Here is a 20,603-nt window from a genome sequence, read left to right as displayed (position 1 = left end):
TTTACAACTGTGAGAAAGGTTCCTTGTAATGGGTTGTGTAGCTGGTTTGGGATGCTTCATGGAGTAAATTGTTGTTCTGTGCCTACACTACTGTAGTAATATGTAGCTTAGCCAATACCAACTCCTCATGATGACAGTACAGTGTAGTAGCTCTAAAGCAGTTACGTCTAATTCACTTTTATTTCTTATTTTTGTGGCATTCCACAAGTTTATTTCAAATTCACTTCACAGTTCCATGGAAACACAGCTTTTGAGATTGTTCTAGTGGACCAAAGACATTTGAATGTATGATGCTGTTTGTTGTTTCTAAGCAACGTGAGCTGCTGTTGTAGACTATGTTCTCATGCTGCAGCAGCAACATCCAGAGGCCACAGCAACTGTTGTTAGACATACAAACTAGGGGTGAGCAATCTGAAATGTGACCTGCCTTTCAAAGGGATTGCCCAGATCCTGGCACAAAGGGTGCTATACTAAGTATTTAATTTCAAAAGTTCAGTTAGTGCCGACAGCAAGCCTAGCCCATTCTGTCTCTTCCACGATGTGGAGAGGCAGGTTGATGGCTGGTAGTTGAAAGGTCAGGACTGTCCTGCTCTGTGCCGGCTGCTATCAACTCACTCATCATGTGATGGCAGACGATCATGGAATGCTGTTAGCTTCTTTAGCCAGTAGGAGTGGATCATGTCACTTGTTCTTGTGTTGCTCTTCATGCTGGAGACTCGTTGGATGTCTGCCTTGTTCATGATCACTGCTTCTTGTTCTGGGAGGTTGCTGTGGTCTGCTCTTATGTCCACTAGCCACTTGGAATCGTATTGCACAAGACCTCTTTCTTCCAGATGTCCATCCAGTATTGTTCAGTTTCAACTCTGGGTGGGTGTGCCCCTGTGTTGTTGTTGTCATGTATCTGTGAGTACAGTCTTGGTGGATCTTTGGAGAACAGGCCATTTATTCTCTTGGCCTCCACTTCATTTGAATGACCTTCCAGGGCCTTCAGCAGCCAGAACTGTGACTCTTTGCTTGGAATTCTCTAGAGCCACAATTAGGTCACTTCCACCTCTATATTTTTATTCTGGTTCTCTATTAGTGCAGCTTTGCATGATTTGCAGTTTTTAAAAAAAAAAAAAAAAAAATGTTACCTGTATAATACTGACCCTTAATGCAGTCTCTCACTTCATCGTCTGTTTGAAACAAGTTGTTTTATCTCCTCTCTCTTTATGCCTTCCTCCCAGCTTTACTGAAGACTTTGATTGAGAATACTGTGTCTTCTTGCTGGTGTGCAAGTTCTTCAATCTATCCTGTAACATACTGGCTCGTTCTTGACTGGAAATGCCAATTTCTTAAAGCTTTCTATACATGTTTGAGCCCAGATTTGATGCTACATGGATAGCACCAACATCAGCAGCAAAAAAAAGATTACTGTAGGATGTCTGTGGTAAATATTTACGCTCAATACTTGCTTGTTGTAGGACATAACAGAAGTTTTCATCTTTAAATAACAAGCCATTTTTTCTATATATGTAGGAAATGCACTATAATGTTGACTGAAGTGGAAAATGTCTGCTGTTAGGAAATGCTAAAGGTAAGGTATGAAAATGTTAAATACTGTATAATGTGTCCCTGCACCATTTGTATGGACTACATTAAAAAGCTGAGCTACTAGTCAAGTAGAGTGTTATGCAAGAACACATACATTTACAAAGATGACTGAGTTAGACGTTGGAGGCATCCTCTGCCTTAGTATTGAATCATTAGTGAATGCTTTATTCAAAAGAGATAATCTTTTGGGTGAATGAAGTCAGCTGAATCGCTTCCTGAAATAATCAGTTCATTCTAAGTTCATTTGAGGTTTCAATCTACTGCAAGCAAACATTCAGGGATACGCTCACTTAGTTACGGTAACTCACAGATGTTCAGTCTAAATGCACAGCATCGCATAAGGCTGGGCACACCTTCTCAATCAAGGACTTTTTCACCCTATTTTCTGCATTTTTGTTACAGTGTTATTTCTTTTCATGCACTCAACCCGTCTCTTTCCACATCATCCAGCTGAGTTTAAGTCAGGTGATTCAGCACTTCATCACTCTCCATCGTAGTCAGATAGCACCTACATTGACTGGAGGTGTGTTTAACAGCACAGACTGTACATTTTTATACAGCATATTATAGTGTATACTTTTATACAGTCTATGGTTTTCAGTCATTGTCCTATTGAATAACAATTGATAGTCACGCTAACTGCAAACCAGATGAAGTTGGGTGTTGCTGCTGAAAGTTGTGGTAGCCATGGTGGTAACCTGAAACCTACCCCTACACAGTTCCATATGTCTTCTTTCATAGTGTTGATGCCTTCAGTGTTGTAATACAATGTAGAAAATAGTAGAAAGAAAACCTTAAATATCTTACCTCTTCTCACAAGTTAATATAAACCATGTCATTTCTGTCATTTGTTGACCGAAGAACAGAAGAGAAGCACTGCTTTGGCAGAAGGGACTCTTTAGTCCAAAATATTGGAACATTAGTTTTTCTTAATAAATGCACAATAATAGTAATATTTATTTATTTATTATTATTACTTTGTCTGTCTTAGAGTTACAGACATACACTCAGTGCTACTCACATTTTGGTGCATCCTTTAGAAATCAGAATTTCAAACTAAATCACAGTCTGTAATCTGACGTTGGTGAAAATATGGAGTTTTTCTTCCTCCGCCCATTCTGTCTTCAACTGCTTAAAATCCTTGAAAACAGAACAAAGTGAAAACCTAAAAGAGACTGAGGTCTGAGAAAGGACAAAAAGAGACAAGGCTAGAGAAAGGGAGGAATCAGAATAAATGATAGGAAAAGGAATGATCTGAATGGGAAAAAGGATCTTGTAAATACAGGAGCGATGAGGGAAGCAGTGAGGGAGATGGAGGCAGACAGCAGTGAGGGGGAGGACGGGAGGAGCTGATTGTTTCTGGAGCTTTGGAGGTTTCAGATTTCTCTTTCTCTTTCTCTGCTCACACGATTGAACCTCTTCCTTTCTTTTCCTCTCTCTCTTAATTTTTCCAGACCAGTGGGGCTTTCTGCAGACTGTTTCATTTCAGCCAAGTCTCAGCATGTTGTAGGCAGCTGCTACCGACAGGAAGACTGGAGGGAAAAAGCAACAAAGAAGAGGAGAGAAGGAAGTCTAGCAAGGAATGATAAAAGAAGGTAAGCTCTGCTGCATGGATGTTGGGTTTTTTTGTCTGAACTACTGGAGCAGGAGAAAGTAGAGGCAGTCATAATGGAGGGAACCTAGTTTCTGCCTCTTTGTGTTCCGTGCCTGACAACTGAACCAAAGTGAAATGTGCATGTGCGTGTGTGTGTGTGTGTGTGTGTGTGTGTGTGTGTGTGTGTGTGTGTGTGTGTGTGTGGACCAAACCAAGCAGCTGATATGAAGGACTGTGAGGTGTGACCACAGGACAGAGGACTGTATGTGTGCCCCATTCAGGCGTCCCTCTACATGGTTTTTTCATGTAAATATGTATTGGTTTAGGTCTACAGGAGACAGGAGGATTAGCATTGAAGCTAAGCAAGTAACTTCTGTGGATAGGGTCAGCAACTCAGACACATATTTGCCATATTAAAAAAAACAATCTAATAAAAAAAAATCTATATACACACTACCATTCAAAAGTTTGGAGTCACTTAGAAATGTCCTTATTTTTGAAAGAAACACCATTTTTTTCAATGAAATAACATTAAATAAATGATAAATCCAGTATAGACATTGTTAATGTGGTAAATGACTATTGTAGCTGGAAACAGCTGATTTTTAATGGAATATCTCCATAGAGGTACAGAGGAACATTTCCAGCAACCATCACTCCTGTGTTCTAATGCTACATTGTGTTAGCTAATGGTGTTGAAAGGCTCATTGATGATTAGAAAACCCTTGTGCAGTTATGTTAGCTCATGGATAAAAGTGGGAGTTTTCATGGAAAACATGGGATTGTCTGGATGACCCCAAACTTTTGAACAGTATTGTAAGTCTTACTGTAAGCTATAAATTATGATCACTATTTTTGGCTTGCTCTCTGACGTCCCTCCTCTATGGGGATGTAAAGCTTTTATATTGCTCTGTGTGCTCTTCCAAATGACCAGACATCAGTGTGTCCTTGGTGTTGCAACCAGTAATACAACCAATCTAATTAAATGAGGCAGCAGGAGACCAACATCTCCTATTTTCTGCAAGACAACATGAGTTGTAGCATATATTATATTCAAAAACTGAAAATGCATGCCTTTGAGAATATGTTGAGCAGCTAATGACAACAAAAAGCAAAAAGAGATTATTATTTTCCAAATAATTTAAAAATATATTTCATAACATGACTTAATCACATTTCTGATATATTGGTAATTTACAAGACACACCCTTGATTTATTTTTAATGAAAGTTCAGGAGCCTCATTACACCTGGCGTAAAGTCATATACTGTATTAGCAGTCACCTCACCTTACCTGAAGCCACATTAAGGCTGCTAGTCTCCAGGTCTGGATTTTGGCCAGCTCTCCACAGGCTCTCTTCCACACAGGGCATGTCTTGTTTACACATTGCCATACCATTCTGAAGCTTCCATTTCCAACCTTGAACCCATAAATTATGACATGTTTGAAAACATAGAGCTGGTGGTGCCCTGGTGACCTGTGGAGTAAGGTGGAAACCATTAACAGCAGCGTTTACATCCAGCAAGGACCCTTGGCTAGATGTCATCCCCCATCTCTCCCTCTCCTCCATGTTCTGTTCTCTCTATACAGCTACATCAGACCTGACAATGATACACTGACAGATTACTTTTAATCTGATCTTGATCTTATAAAGTCTACAGCAGGTTTTGAAATGCACTGTATAGAATGACTACTGATCAGAGTTTGACAATAGAAAACTGGTTTCAAATTCTTCTGTTGAAAGTGGATTGCTTGTTTGAGTACTGACTGTTACTTCCGTCCATCCATTTTCTATAAACAGCGTGTAGGGTCATGGTTGGGCAGAAGACTGTCCTAGTTGACTCAGAGTGAAGGCAGGGTTCACCCTGGACAGGCCACCAGTCTATCACAGGTCAACACATAGAGACAAACAACCAAGCGCATTCACATTCATACCTTTTTTTCACACCACATTTGAAAACAGCAATTTGGCCTGTGAGAGGAAGTCGGAACACCCGGTGAGAACCCATGCAGGCACAAAGACAACATGCAAGCAGGGACCTACTTGCTGGCTGGCGATAGTGTTAGCAGCCCAAGTTCACTGTCAGTGTATTTTGCTTGGACTTGTTGCTGTTTTGAGCTGGTGGGACAAACCAGCACCAAGGGCCCCTCATGTACCTGAGTATAGCACTGAAGTTAGGTCAAGACAATTAAAGCAGCAGGTCTTGTTTGGGGTTTGGTGTTGCACAAAGAAATGGAATCTGTGTTTCACACAGCTAGGGCAGGTTTTTCTTATACTTGTAACCTCAAGTTGGGATGGTGGTGACTTATTGAAGTTTATATTGTTGTGTGATCTTTGTAAATGTGTGTCTGTGCTTTTACTGAAGGCACTTTATATGGTCTTCCAGTTCTTTGGATGATACTTGGTATTTCAAAGTTGTACTTTGCTCTGTGACTTACAGATACTACATGTATGCATTGATTCATTTGTAAATCAGGAGGTCCCAGCACACAGAAAGGGGGCTGTTCAAATGAGTCAAGGAAAAGAGAAAGTTATGGAACTCACTCATTCAGTTTCAGTTTTCAATTGAAGTTGCTTTATTGGTATGAAAGTCATTATTGCCAAAGCATCTTGAACAATGCAATCAATACATTATAGAGTAAATTAAAAAATATAGAGCAAATAAAGAGAATTTATGAATTATTTCTGAATTAAAACATAAACATGTATGTGTCAGTGTGGGTATATTCAAGTGATCAGTGACAATTTAAGATGAATAAACAATGAACAACATTAAAATAACAGAACACAGATTGGATATAGAAATGAGAAGATAGAGTATGAGCTGAGGAGACTGACTGAAGCTGTCATGTGATTTGTGCTTGTTGTCTCCTGAGTTGTGACATGCTCTGATATATTGCACTGCTTCTATAGTGCATACATTGTTTTCTTGAACTAGATGTTACACTTTGATGTTGGCAGAGTGAATCAAAATCTTTTTTTGATTCACTCTCTCTTAACCTCTTCCTCTTTGACTGTCCCTGCACTCACTTCCTTGCCCATTTTAAAAATGGATAAAATAATGTAATATTTCTGTTTATCAGTTTCATCTCAGCTACCCTACCACCACTTTTTGTTATATTTTAAGAGATAGAATTAAACTAATTAAGAGCAGAAAACACATTGTTTTTGTTTGTTTGTTGTTGGTTTCTTTAAATTCAAGACTTGATCTGAATATTGAGAGTTTTGTTGCAGCCCCCAAATCATTAACTCTGCCCCTGCTCTGAACACCTTGAAACTGAACAGTGAATTTCTGAACATGCATTCAGATGATCAGATAAGTCACAAATTAAAGGCATGTGTTGGGCCACCATGAGCTGCCAGAACAGCATCAGTACACCTTGCTGTCAATTCTCCAAAGCTCTGGTCCTCTACTGGAGGGATAGAATGGCATTCTTCCAAAAGATTTTTCTCCATTTGAGGTTATGATTTTGGTGATAGAGAACACATCGGTCCAAAAGGTGTTCAACTGGGTTGAAATCAGGTGACGGTGAAGGCCATAGAATATGATTCACATTATCTTCATCTCAATCAAAGCATTCAGTGACCCCTTGTGCTGTATGGATGGGAGCATTGTTATCCTGGATATCAGCATAGAAATGTTTCATCATGGGATAAAAGTAATGCCTGAAATCTGGAACCCATAGACATCACCAGACGCTGGGTTTGGTCCCTGGTGATGCTCTGTCAGGCCTCTACTGCAGCTGTCTTCACTTCCTGCTTGTTCTTAAGGCATTTTCACTTCAGTTTTGTCTTCAGTAGATGAAATGCAGCTCCATTCATTCAGGTCAGGTGACTGACTTGACTATTGCAGAACATTCCACTTCTTTGCCTTAAAAAACTGTTTGGTTGCTTTCACAGTATGCTTTGGGTCATTGTCCATCTGCACCGTGAAGCATTGTCCAACGACTTCTGAAGCATCTGGCTGAATATGAGCAGATAATGTTGCCCAAAACACGTCAGAATTCATCCTGCTGCTGTTCTCAGCAGTCACATCATCAATAATACTATAATACCTCTACAGCCTTAACTAAAATGGAAATTTTTAGTTTACAATTGTTGACCAAAATCATAATACTGTGAAGACAGTGTTGACATACAACAGCTGTGATCGCAGTAATTTCAACATGATTTATTTAAAATTTCAAAAGATACCAAACCTACCAGACCGTGTCTCTCACAGTTGAAACCACCTTAAGCAGAAAGCAGAAAAGGGGATCTCAGGGTCACGGCTGAGCACCTGATTTATTCAAGATTTTTCAGAAATCAACAATGAAGAGTGAAGACAGAAATTTGATAGGCAATACTGAATGGAAAATATAATCTAAAGTTCATTTTATGTATTGTTTGATATGATACTGATGCCCTGTTATAATTTAATATGTGTAACTATAGATTAATAGCATTTTAAACACTTTTTTGCGGTTAGTTTTTGTGACTGCTTGCTGAGGACATGTTGATTTCTGAGTGCAAATCCTGCATTTAAGCAAATGAAGAGACAAAGATGAACCTTTACCAAAGTGATGGAAAGGCTAAAGTTTGGAGAAAGAAAGGACCAGTTCATGATCCAAACATACAGGCTCATCTGTGGAACACAGTGGAGGTAATGTCATGGCTTCTTCTAGGACAGGCTCATTAATCCTCACTGATGATGGAACACATGATGGCAGCAGCAAAATAAACTCAGAAGTCTACAGAAACATTTAGTCTGACAATTTAAAGAGAGATTCAACCAAAGTGATTGGGAGATTAAGATAATGACCCAAACACACCAAAAAAAAAACAACAGCAGAGGAGTTCATCAGTTGCAGGAAGTGGAAGGTTTCAGACTGGCCGAGTCAATCTCCAGACTTCAGCCATACAGAGCTGCATTTTACCTGCTAAAGAGGAGACTGAAGGCCGTAACCCTTCAAAACAAACAACAACTGAAGAGGCTGAGGTGAAAACCTGGAAAAGCATCACAACAGAAGAATGCTAAAGTTTGGTGATCAGTTATTACACCTAAATATTAAGTCTTATTCACTTCAATCTATTTCAAATCTGTCTGTCACCCAAAAATGTGGTGTTTCCATTACAAATAATGCTGTCTTTAAGTTGTGTCAGATCCAGGTGTAAATACCTGAAAATAAAAGCTGAAATGTTGATCTCTGGTCTCATATTCATCTTTTGATATCAAACCCAAATGTTTTCAGTCTGCCGCAGAAATAAAGGAACTGGCCTCACCATTCCAATACTTTTGGACGGGAATGTAGATCATCTTGAGAGAGGCTTCAAGATTGCAGTTTTAGGGTACTTATTTGTAAGAAACAATCAGACCAAAACTAAGTTTGCAAAGTCTGTAGAGACTTACCCAAGAACCCTTGAATCTGCTGCTTTCGGGGTATATACAAGGAGCTGAATTAAGGGTCATTGTAATGATTATTCTCCCATAACTTCATCAGGGAATCTAGGAAAACGGCAGGAAACCCTTCAGATGTTAATGCCTGTCCTGCTGATCCCAGGGTCAATGATCTGAGGGAGAAGACCAGACGTTTATATTCTGGAATGACCACAAGAATCTGGAGTGAGTCTGCACTGGCAAACGGCTAACCTCCTCTAGGCTAAATGGGCTCTCTTCTTTAACAGATTCCACTTCACTGTTTCTCATTATTTAGATTCTGAGAATGTCAAACTGAAGGTCTTCTCACAGCAGTTTCGGCAGGAAACAACCTCTGTAGATTTAATTCTGCATCCCATATATGCAACTCATCACCTGTGCCACCGAGGGTAGGGTCACATAGTTTCACTCTGATTACCCATCCCACTGTCTACGGCTATGTGTGGGCTGTGTTCTGTACTTAGGGTCTCTAGTAGGAGAACTCTTAGCTAGCCTGTCACACAGCCTGTCCCCTTCTGGTAGCCTACCATGGAGCAGGTCACCCAGGAGCTGGTGGACACTTACCTCGTCTGTTCTCAAACTGCAGTGTCCCATCAGAGCCCTGCATATCTCCTCCAACAGCTTCCCACAACAATGCCCATGGTCCCACATGTCCTTTACTCACTGTCGTTGTCGTGTTGACCATTTTATGGTTGTTAACAGATTGTACTGGAAAAGGGCCTAAGAAAGAATACGAGATGCAGACAGTGATAGAGAGAGGGCTGGGTGGGTAGGTAGGGAAGACGAACACTTACAGACCATTATATAGAGATACATACGCCAGGCTGAGGGAACTGAATACGCTGAGCTCCGCAATTCTCAGCTAGAAAGCAGTGTGTGTGTGTGTGTGTGCGTGTGTGTGTGTGTGTGTGTGTGTGTGTGTGTGTGTGTGTGTGTGCGTGTGTGTCTGTGTGTGTGTGTGTCTGTGTGTTGTGAGAGTGAGAGAAAGGAGGGGGACAAAGAAAGAGAGGGACGTTAGAAAACAGGCAGAGAGAGAAAGGCATGCAGACTGTGGTAGAGAGAATTTTCTCCTCTCCTCCCTCTGACCAGCTGCTATCCACCCCTCTGTTCATCTTTCCATCTCTCCTCCATCTGCCTGTTCGTCCATCCCGTCTCCTGCACTGCTGGTACATGACAGATCCACGGGAGGATGTTGAAGTTCCGTGTGGACAGGAGAATCAGGTAGGTGGAGGGAGAAAAGAGGAAGTGACATGCAGAGCTGGGGTTAGGATGAGATGGAGAGAAAAGAGAGGAGGAGGGGAGGCTGATGGAGGAGTGGACGGCCAGAAGCTTGGAGGTCAGAGATGACTGCAATGCAGTGCCAGCAGGAAACCTTAAGCCCTGCAGTGTCTGTATGGCTGCTGTGCTTAGTGGTATGTAGCATTCAGTCTGTTGGTGTTTGGATATGAACTTCTGCTGTGGGAGATTAATCCTGTTTACAGTCACATTGAAGGCTTGCCTCCCGTTTGAGGACAAAAAGCAGATCTGTGTAATGTAAATCATTTGGTATGAAGTCTTAATTTTGGGTTAGGGTAAGATTAGGCTCAGGTTCGGCTCAAGCAGATTAATATAAGTCCATGTAGTGTACTCTGAAGTGATTAGCCATAAATATGTGTTTGTAAACCACGTGACACAGTCGGGTGGTGTGTCTGGGTGGTGTTTTATACAATGACTAAACCAGAAGCAAGAGCAGTTGTTGGATTTTGTTTTCTTTATGATTTTCCTACCACATCTGTTGTCAGTAAGCTGCTGGAATTAATGCGACAGTGTCTCTTTCCTGTCACCTTCTGTTGATGCAGGATTAGTTTTTCCCTTTTAACTTTTGGGAAGGTTGAGTCTGAGGTTGATGCATGTGTAGGGTTGAACAGTTTGAGAAGAACTGTTTATTGTCTGCCCAAAATTCATGTATCATGTATTTTTTACCTTGTCCAGAGCTAAACTCAGGCTCTACAATTAGCCTTTTTTCTATACTTAATGTACACTTCTCCTGAATAATTTGATAAAATTGTGCAGCTGTTTGTGTTGCGAGTCAGAGTGGTTGTGTTTATTGTTAAACTGTATTTTGACACTTTAATTTCTATAGTTTCCCAACTCTAAATTTATGAAGTCCAGATTGAGAACCTTAAAAGTGAAGTGCATTTGGGGTTTTGACAAAATATTTAAAGTGAAAATCGAGTTTTTGGGAAGAAAGACAAAACAATCTAAGGGTTTTTCGCATCATTATTCTTCTTTACAATCAGTTTCCAGTTCAAACATATATGGCTGATTACTCCAATATTACAGCTTTCTACTGTGTAGTGTTGAATACTTTCACGCTGCTTGAGCCAAACTGTAGGTGAGCTGGTGTGCTCAACTTGCAGCAATGTAATTCTGATGCATTGAGAGATGAATGTTCAGGGGTTTAATCAGGGATCACAGGTGGACTGTAGCTGATGTCAAGTTTTCCATCATGAGTTAATCAGTGATCAGTAATCAGTAACAGATCAAACATACAAAGCATATATTTGATGTTTATTCAAGCAGGAAGTCCCTTGAGATTAAAATAGATTTTCTCAGGGAGATCGGGTGAAGAAAGCGCATCATTATCAAGTTACAGAAATTAAACATGAAAACAACTGACATAGAACAAAAGTAAAGCAAATTAGAACAACCAGGGAATTTAGATACATGAAGCAAAACGAGAAGGCATTCAAAATTTTTTAAAAATGTACAGGTCAGAGGTTCAAGCCCCGATGTGGCCACTGTTGGGCCCTTGAGCAAGGCCCTTAACCCTTCCTGCTCCAGGGGGCGCTGTACTGTGGCTGACCCCCCCCCCCCCCATTAGGAGATATGCAAAAATCAGAATTTTCCCCTCGTGGGATTAATAAGGGATAATAAATTTTTTTTAAAAACTAAACAGTTTAATCAGTTTTCCTCATAAGAACAAGGTAGATAGGTAGTATATATATATATATATATATATATATATATATATATATATATATATATATATATATATATATATATATATATATATATATTTATATGGCATTTTTTCCATAACTTTAGTTGAAGTAGTTTCTTATTTTACAGACAATGTTTCCATTAGGGGGCTGCACAGTGGCGTAGTGGTTAGCACTTTCGCCTTGCAGCTAGAAGATCCCTGGTTCACGTCCCGGCTTTCCCGGGATCTTTCTACATGGAGTTTGCATGTTCTCCCTGTGCATGCGTGGGTTTTCTCCGGGTACTCCGGCTTCCTCCCACAGTCCAAAAATATGCTGAGGTTAATTGATTATTCTAAATTGCCCGTAGGTGTGAATGTGAGAGTGATTGTTTGTCTCTGTATGTAGCCCTGTGACAGACTGGTGACCTGTCTAGGGTGTCCCCTGCCTTCACCTGAGTCAGCTGGGACAGACTCCAGCCCCCCCATGACCCTAGTGAGGATTAAGCGGTGTATAGATAATGGATGGATGGATGTTTCCATTAGAAAGCCTTGTTTCATCTGAGAATGCATCCAATGGGGCATCACAATAAAATGAGGCATGATGTGTTAATTCCACCACAGGAGATATGAGATGTTACCTAAAATTAGTTAAATAGCCCACAGATATCAGTATCGGTTGATATTGGAGGATATATATCAGAGTTGGACAATATCGGCGTATCAGTGATTGGCAACAACGCCAATTTCAGACATCCCTAGTTATAAATTTGTTCTGGTTGCTATCAGTAACTTCTGCCACAGCTAAGGTCAGAGTTCAACAAGCTTATTGGCCCCATATTCTCACATTCATGAGGGGGCTTCCCTGGTTTTGGGTGTAATATATTTAGCATTCCATTCATAGAAGAGGACAGGGTCTCATTCTGAAATATTTCTAGAAACATTTCCAGCGTTAATGGTTTGATTTAAAAAAAAAACAAAACAAATCTATTGTAAAACTATCTGGTCCTGCCACTTTTCAAGGTTTCATACAATCAAATGCACTTCCAATTTCTTCTTTCGTAATTTCTAAATCTGGTTGCTGTCTGGATTCTTCTGAGATGGATGGTAGTTAACTCATCTGGGAATTTGTTCAGATTTTTTATATCTGTCTTAATGTGTGTATTGTACAATTGTGTAATTGCATTCTCTGTAGCTGCACCCGGGCTCTGGAACAAGCTCCCCCCCGACATGCACCATCACTGACCTGGGTCTTTTTAAATCACAACTCAAAACCTTCCTGTTTAAAATGGCTTTTAATACCTAGCAGCATGGTGACATTTTATTACTTTTATTTCTTTTAGATGTTATATTTTAGTGCTGTTTCATTGCTGTTTATTTTATTGTTTTATTTGATATTTTATGGGCTGCACAGTGGCATGGTGGTTAGCACTGTTGCCTTGCAGCTAGAAGATCTCCAGTTCACGTCCCAGCCTTCCTGGGATCTTTCTGCATGAAGTCTCTATGTTCTCCCTGTACATGTGTATGTTTTCTTCAGGTTCTCCAGCTTTCTCTCAGTCCACAAACATGCTGAGGTTAACTGATTATTCTAAATTTGCCTGTAGGTGTGAATGTGAGTGTGATTGTTTGTCCTGTTTTAAGTTACTGTATTGTTTTTAAGTTATTTTCTAGTTTTTCACTGTGAAGCACTTTGGTCACCCTTTGGGCTGTTGGAAATGGCTATACAAATAAACTTTGATTGATTGAATGTATATCACCTTGTTCATAAAATGTTTGTTTGAGTCTTTAGAGACTTGCGGCTGCTCTGGAGGCTGTTAATTTGTCACACTCTGCTCTCAAAATTAGTAGTTCTTTTTCTGTGTTTGGGTCACATCTCTGGCAAATTTCTTTCTTGAACCACTCAAATTTTTTATCCTCCAAATTTTGCCTTTTTTATTGTGATTTTTCAAGGAGTAGTGTTGGTGTTTTTTTTTTTTTTTTTGTGTGTTTTTTTGTTTTTTGAGTCACAGCTAGTGTAGGTTATTCCAAAAAGGAGCATGGCTCTGATCCTTCAGTGCCCTCGGCACGTTTACCAGCCTCCAATTGTTTCCTTGCAACCTCATCTCCAGGTGTGACACTTATACTGCAAAGCTTTGTTGGATGTCTGCAGTGTTTCTTTAGCTCTCAGTGTAGCCGTCTCGTCTTCCACCGTTGATATCCATAGCTCTGTTTGTGACACTCTTTCAGCGCAGTCCCGTATCTCTTGCCTCATTTCAGTAATGACCATCATTATTCCCTCAAGTTTAGAGAAAAACTCAGATTTCATGTTGTTAATTGCTGTCAGTATGGTGTCAGTTTCTACACCTCAATCTTTTATCATCGTTAGCTTACTGGGCTTCACTGGTAGCGCTAACATTAGTTAGCTTTGCTTGCTTCGTTATTTTCCCTTTTTCTTTACTCGTCTTGTTAGTTGTCGCCATCGTAATACTTAGCAGAGTAGTTTGCTGTTTTCCTGCAGTTCCAGGTGTTTCATTAGTAATTATGAAGTTGAACAAGGTGTTGTAGACAGGCACCAGGTACGTCTTACCATGGTGCCGCCATAACCAGAAGTCCTGGACACTGAAATTTTTTTGTAATTTTTTTTCATTCTTCTTTGCAAAACCCTTCAAGCTCTGTTAGGTTGCACAGGGATTCTGAACAGCCCTTTTCGAGTTCAGCCACAAATTCTGAATTGGATTGAGCTGGGTCTGACCCCTGCAGAGCATTCACCTTGTTGTTTTAAACCCATTTCTGTGTAGCTTTGGCTGCTTACTTCAACTCATTGTCTCGCTGGAAAACAAATCGTCCAAAGAGCAGTTTTCTTGCAGACTGCATCAAGTTGTCTTCCAGGATTTACTTTATTGCATTCATTTTACTGCCTAACCTTACAAGCCCTTTAGGGTCTGCCACCAAGAAGTGGTTTCACATCTAATCTGATGGTCTAGAAGCTCAATTTTGGTCTCATCAGACCAAAGAACCTTCTTCCACTTGACTTCAGAAACTCATATACATTCTGGTGAATCTGGTTGAGATTTTAAACAAGCTGTTCCAACACTGGCTGTCTCTTTGCCCCTTTCCCACAAAGCTTTAGTGGGTAGAAAACAGGCAACATTTGTTGTTACTGTCTCTCCTATGTCAGCCACTGAAGCTTTTCAAAGTTATCAGTGTTTTGGTGGCCTCCATCACTAGTTTCTTTCTTGCATGATAACTCAGACTTAGAATTAGGTGAGTCACTTTTAAGGGGAGAATATTCATGCAATCATTTATTTTATGTTTTCTATTTTTAATTTGTTGATGTTACTTTTCAGAAATCTGTTCCCATTGACATTAAAGAGTCTTTTTTTTTTTTGGTCAATTCTTGTCAAAAAGTCAAATTAAATTGAGCACAATTCAATGTTAAAAAACAATAAAATGGTGAAAAATTCCCAAGGGATGTAATTGCTTTTTAATGGGCCATGTACATATCTATCCATCCATCCATTATCTATACACCACTTAATCCTCACTAGGGTCATGGGGGGGCTGGAGTCTATCCCAGCTGACTCAGGTGAAGGCAGGGGACACCCTAGACAGGTCACCAGTCTGTCACAGGGCCACATACAGAGACAAACAATCACTCTCACATTCACACCTACGGGCAATTTAGAATCATCAATTAACCTCAGCATGTTTTTGGACTGTGGGAGGAAGCCGGAGTACCCGGAGAAAACCCACGCATGCACAGGGAGAACATGCAAACTCCATGCAGAAAGATCCCGGGAAAGCCAGGACGCGAACCAGGGATCTTCTCGCTGCAAGGCGAAAGTGCTAACCACTACACCACTGTGCAGCCCTTGTACATATCTATTTAAAATAAATATCCCTCCTTTCTAGTGTCAAGTGAAGTCTGTGTCCACATTTATCTGTAATTTTTCACAACCAATGATGCAACATTCCTACTCTCTCAGTGCTGTGATTAGCCAGTCATTGTACTTTGTAGCTGCTGCTGCTGTTCTGATAACAGAGAAATAGTGTGGTACAGGCTGGAGATGGAACCTGGCATTCTTATAAAATCACATAATAACAATTATTGAAAAATACAATGTTTTGCATTGCTGGCAAACAAATACTTTTTGAGCAGTTCATATAAAGTGTTTTGAAACATTAATTTTTACTTTTCACTTACTATGTCAGGTGCAAGTTTTCATCAGTAATAACGGAGGTGGCTTTAATAAACACTTCAAATCTGTCCTCAAAAGGAAGCTGCAGGTAGTTTCCCTTTAACATTAAAAATGGAATGATACCATTTCTTTAAGAAGGCAATGTAAAACTAGATACATCTGTTCAGGTTTTTTTAAAATTTCTTTCATTGGTCTTGAGAAACTTAAATCTTCTATGAAAAATGAAGTGTGTCAGACAATGGACAAGAGAGTTTTTCCTGCTGTTTTCTGTTGGACTAACCTAGGCATAGAAACAGAGCCAATATATTGTCGCCATGGAAATCAGTTGTCACAGACTTTATCCCATAATGCTTAGCAGCTTGGACACTAGTCCTTGGACTAATTACAGTTGACATTATGGCTCTTGTAACTTGAAAACTGTCTGTCTTTTAAACTGCAATCTCAAATCATTTCTACTTGCACTACTCAGTTTGGAGCATAGTTATGGCTAACTGGCCTCAGTAGTTGTGACAGTTTCCATGTTGAAGAAGTCTGTCTCATTCAGTTTGAATTGTGGTTTATTAGATGACAGATTAGTGTTTTCATATTGAATGCTGAAGGCAATTCTCTATGCAGTTCAGAGTATTTGTTTCACTTTATATCAAAGTCATTCTGATATTATTCTACGTATTTGTTTCCATTTACTCTGTGTTCTGTGTAACACACTCAACAAATGTGATGCTGGAACTAATTGGACCTGCCTTGTTTCTCTTTACCATCTTGTGAAATTGTGGTTAATTGTGTTCCCTGAGCGGTAGAAGAGTTGTGCATCTATTTTTATATTTTTTTTACAGGCTACTTGTAGTGAATCAAGCAGAAGCCTGGAGCTGTCCTGTTCGTCCTGCCGGTAGTAGTGGATCATCCTGCCTGACTTTCACTGTAGCATCCACTGCAGCACAGACATCTATAGATTATCCTTTAGCAGCCAGGCATGGTCCCACCACACATGCAGACATGTTGTGGGAATTCAGGACATACAGTACACATTCACACTCAATCATTGGTTTCAAAATAGTACCATAACACGGACAAAATATCTTTATCTTCAGTGTGGACGAACTGAACTGAATCACCTCCTGAAATGACCTGTGCTGACAGATCACTGGTCTTGTAGCAGCTCAATCTGCTGGGTTCAGGAAGCACAGCTTCAAGAGTAAAGCCAAACTGTACAATTAAAAAGACTTAAAAGTCATAAAAAGTCGTTTTTGCCTCCAATATTTAATGAAGAAACTTTTAAAATGTCTGGGTGTGAAGAAGAACATACACTGCTCAGCCATGTATCACTTCAGTGATCATACGTGTGGTCATGTACTGAACAATTTGGTTCAATTAATCTTTTAAATTAAAAAAAATTAATGATCTGCTTCTAGAGATTCAGGACAGAGCTGCTTTGCATATCACTACTTCATATTATACTAAACATAATAAGGAGGCATTCTGCCAGTATATTCTAAATGCAGATTAATTGAATGTGAACATCATTTTTGAGTTGGATTAAACACGCTCTGTTGTGATTGTTTCAGACACTGTGTGATGATTTAAATAATTTTCTGTTAACTGTTGTGACTGTTTGTCAAATGCCATATTGTAAGCAGATGCAAACAAAAGACTTGTTTGCAAAAACCAACTGGAACGTTACACATTCAAGCATAAAAACAACATCAATTCCTGTTTGTCTGATTTTTCTGAGTCATTCTGTTGTCCATTGTTGTTGCACAAAATGCTCATCTTATTCATGTGTGATAGAGAGGCAGATGCCACACAAGACATGCCAACTTACTCACAAATATACACAAAAGCACACACATCCAGAAAGCCTGAGGATCCAGAGCTGCAACACATGAAGGAAAAAGGAGCTGAGAATTCTGTGTGCAGTGAAGTCAGTAAAGTGAGGACGTGAGCTGACGTGTGCAGAAAGCTGCAGTGCAGTGATCAGCTAGTCTGGTGCATCACCATACTTAGCGATGTCATCAGTAATTAGGCAGTTTGGTGAGCTGTCTGACTGAGAGCAATGTCCGGTCCTTTCTTCTTTCTTAACAATTGTCAAGCAACTCTACAGTACTTTATCTCTAGACTTTTTGGAGGTTCATCATTGTACAATCATGATTTGATTTCAGCAATGTCTCTGTTTGACACAGATGCCAGAGCCACAGCTGTAAGGGTTTGTATTGTTGGGAGAGCCAGTCCTGGACAAATTATGAGTCATGATTATTTTCCTTACAGAGGAATGAATTTGTTAAATAGCTTTGGAAATCCCTTGTTAGGCTTGGAGGCATCCACAACCAGTTATTTCTGGGGTTTTTTGTTTATTGTCCTGAAGGCTTTAGAAAGACTTTAGCGGAATCCTACCACACATTTCAGTAGCAAAAAGAACACAAAATTAAATGCAACAAAAGAAGTGATGTCTTGAGATGTTGTTAAATAGAAATCTGATGGTCTAAAAAAGACATGTTCATCATTAAGTGATGACTGAAATGGTAGATGAAGCTGTGGACCTGTACTCACAAAACTGTAATTACCTCCTTCTCTGTTGGTAATCCAAATCAAAAATGAAAACATTTTACTGACATCCTGTGGTGTCATCTTGAACTACTTCCTCTTAAAGGTGTTAATCTTATAGGACAAAAAGGGTCCAGTTCAAGGATCAAACTCTGGACCTTGTGGTTAGCTCTTTATGATCCACTGTATGGTAATCTATCTCTTCTTTGTTCTTCAGTCAACATGACCCCAGTGGACCAGCTGGACCAGCAGTGAGCCCAATCCAGCTGGAAGAGCCTACACCCGTACACTTTTATCTACAGTAAGTGACCTTTAACCAGAACCAGAACCTACCAGCAGTAATACATTTCCACCATATTTAATCACATCTATCACCACACTGCAAATTTGACAAACAAATCCTATGGTTACTCTGCAAACACGGAATATTCTCTAAGCTAAAAATAAAGCTAGTGTAAAAACCTGGATCAGGTTCTGCTATGCACCCTATGACCTTAGAGCCAAATATACCGTATATAAATATGCATGTTGCCATAGTAAGGCCAACAAGAACTACAGAAAATGTATTTCAGGCAGGATGGCAAACTGTAATGCGGACAAAAAACAGACAAAAGACTGAAATGCTTTAATTATGATGATGATGATGATGATGATGATGATGATGATGATGATGATGATGATGATGATGATGATGTGCTATTTAGAGTCCACAGTTTAAAGGAGTCAAGTATTTATAGTGACATCAATATAATAGACCAAATTACAATTTGCTATGTTATATTTGTTAGTATCATTGATATGATTTAACTGTGGCTACCACTAAGTTACATGGCATTCACTAGAGTCAGAAATTTTGAAGGCAAATACTAGGGCTGCACCCTCTCTGGCAGCCTATTGTTGGCATTTCGTAATGCCATGGCAATTATTTAGCTGGAGGACATGCCTTTACTCCACAAGAGGTTACCAGCTTTCCATCTCTGCTGCACTCGCTTGTACAAAGTGTGTTTTTTGTGTGCTCAATTACATGTGGACAGTTGTCAGGTTCATTTATGGTTGTAGAATAGAGTGAGTTCTCTCCTCAGTGTCCACCATCACTGGGAGCGAGAGTCTAGAGAGACTGTAGAAGTTGAAAAAATGTGTGAAATATTCTGTGGAATCAGAGCTCAGTTTTAGTGAGGCCAGAGAGCCCTCACTAGATTCTTTTCCACCTTTGAAAAGTGAGGGCTAAATGTGCGATGTTCTATTTTAAGCACTGTCAGTGCAATATTTCATGGTATTTACAAGCACTATCAATACCACAGAGTCCCAGGGTGCTCTAGAACAATTCCATCAAACTTTAAAATCCATGTTAAGATAGTATTGTCTTAAGTCTGGTTTGTGGGACAGTGGGATGGGTTCTTCCACTTCAGTTGTTTGCCATGAGAGAAATCACACAGAAAACTAACCCATGGTTTTCCTCATCTGAACTGATGTGATGTTTTGTTGTTGGACCTCTGCGCTAGTCATGGATTAGTCAGGACCAACACTATGTTCAAGTATAAAGTTGGCCATCGGTGTAATTGGTAGCAGAGTGTCTTAGGTCAAAGGTTGATGGTTGACTTTGAGGTCATATTATGAGACCTATGGCCTTATGTCTTGAACACTTGAGTGAAGAGAGGAGCGGAGCTGTCAAGCGATCACCATCTGGTGGTGAGTTGGATCAGATGGTGGGGAGAACTGCTGAGCCAGATTGGGGATCTTGTCAGACGGTATAGGGAGCACTTTGAGGAGCTCCTAAACATGGCCACCATGTCCACTTAGGATAAGGCAGACGAGATTCTCCCTGAGATCCTGGAGGCTTTGGACACTGTTGGGCTGTCATGGTTGACATGCCTCCTCAGTTTCATATGGAGGTCAGGGACAATGCCTGTGGAGTGACAGATGGAGATGACGTTTCCCACATTTAAAGAGAGGGTCCAGAGTTAGTGCTTCAGTCATCAGGGTATCACACTCTTCAGCTTTCCCAGAAAAGCTGATTCCAGAGTGCTGGAAATGAGCCAGAGACCAGTTGATGAACCTCAGATGCAAGAGACAGAATGCAGATTCCATCCTGGCCATGGAACAATGGACAAACTCTTTACCCCTGCAGAGTTGTTGAGGGGATCAAGGAAGCTTGACCAGCAAGTCCACATGTTTTGATCAGGATGCCTCGACTTCCTCTAGGGGTTTGTCTTATGTCCTACTCGGAGGAGACCCTGGGGCCCAAACTCATTGGAGGCATTATATATCTCATTTTGCCTGAGAATACCTTGGGATTTTCAAGGAGGAACTGGAAAGCATTGCTG

General features: G+C 40.1%; 1 protein-coding gene across 1 annotated transcript in view; it reads left to right on the top strand.

Moving 5' to 3' along the window:
• Positions 1-9,781: 9,781 nt before the first annotated feature.
• The window catches only part of plekha6 (pleckstrin homology domain containing, family A member 6), an 81,072-nt gene continuing 70,250 nt past the window's right edge, over positions 9,782-20,603 (top strand). Inside the window, exons 1-2 of the mRNA XM_055010941.1 lie at positions 9,782-9,825; positions 18,497-18,580. Coding sequence (XP_054866916.1) covers positions 9,794-9,825; positions 18,497-18,580 — 116 coding nt within the window. The 5' untranslated portion in view covers positions 9,782-9,793. The remainder of the gene's footprint in view (positions 9,826-18,496; positions 18,581-20,603) is intronic.

Source organism: Amphiprion ocellaris, chromosome 5 (genome assembly GCF_022539595.1).
Source record: "Amphiprion ocellaris isolate individual 3 ecotype Okinawa chromosome 5, ASM2253959v1, whole genome shotgun sequence".
NCBI lineage: Eukaryota > Metazoa > Chordata > Actinopteri > Pomacentridae > Amphiprion > Amphiprion ocellaris.
The sequence above is the reverse complement of the archived record's forward strand: the minus strand, read 5'-3'. Positions and strand labels throughout refer to the sequence as shown.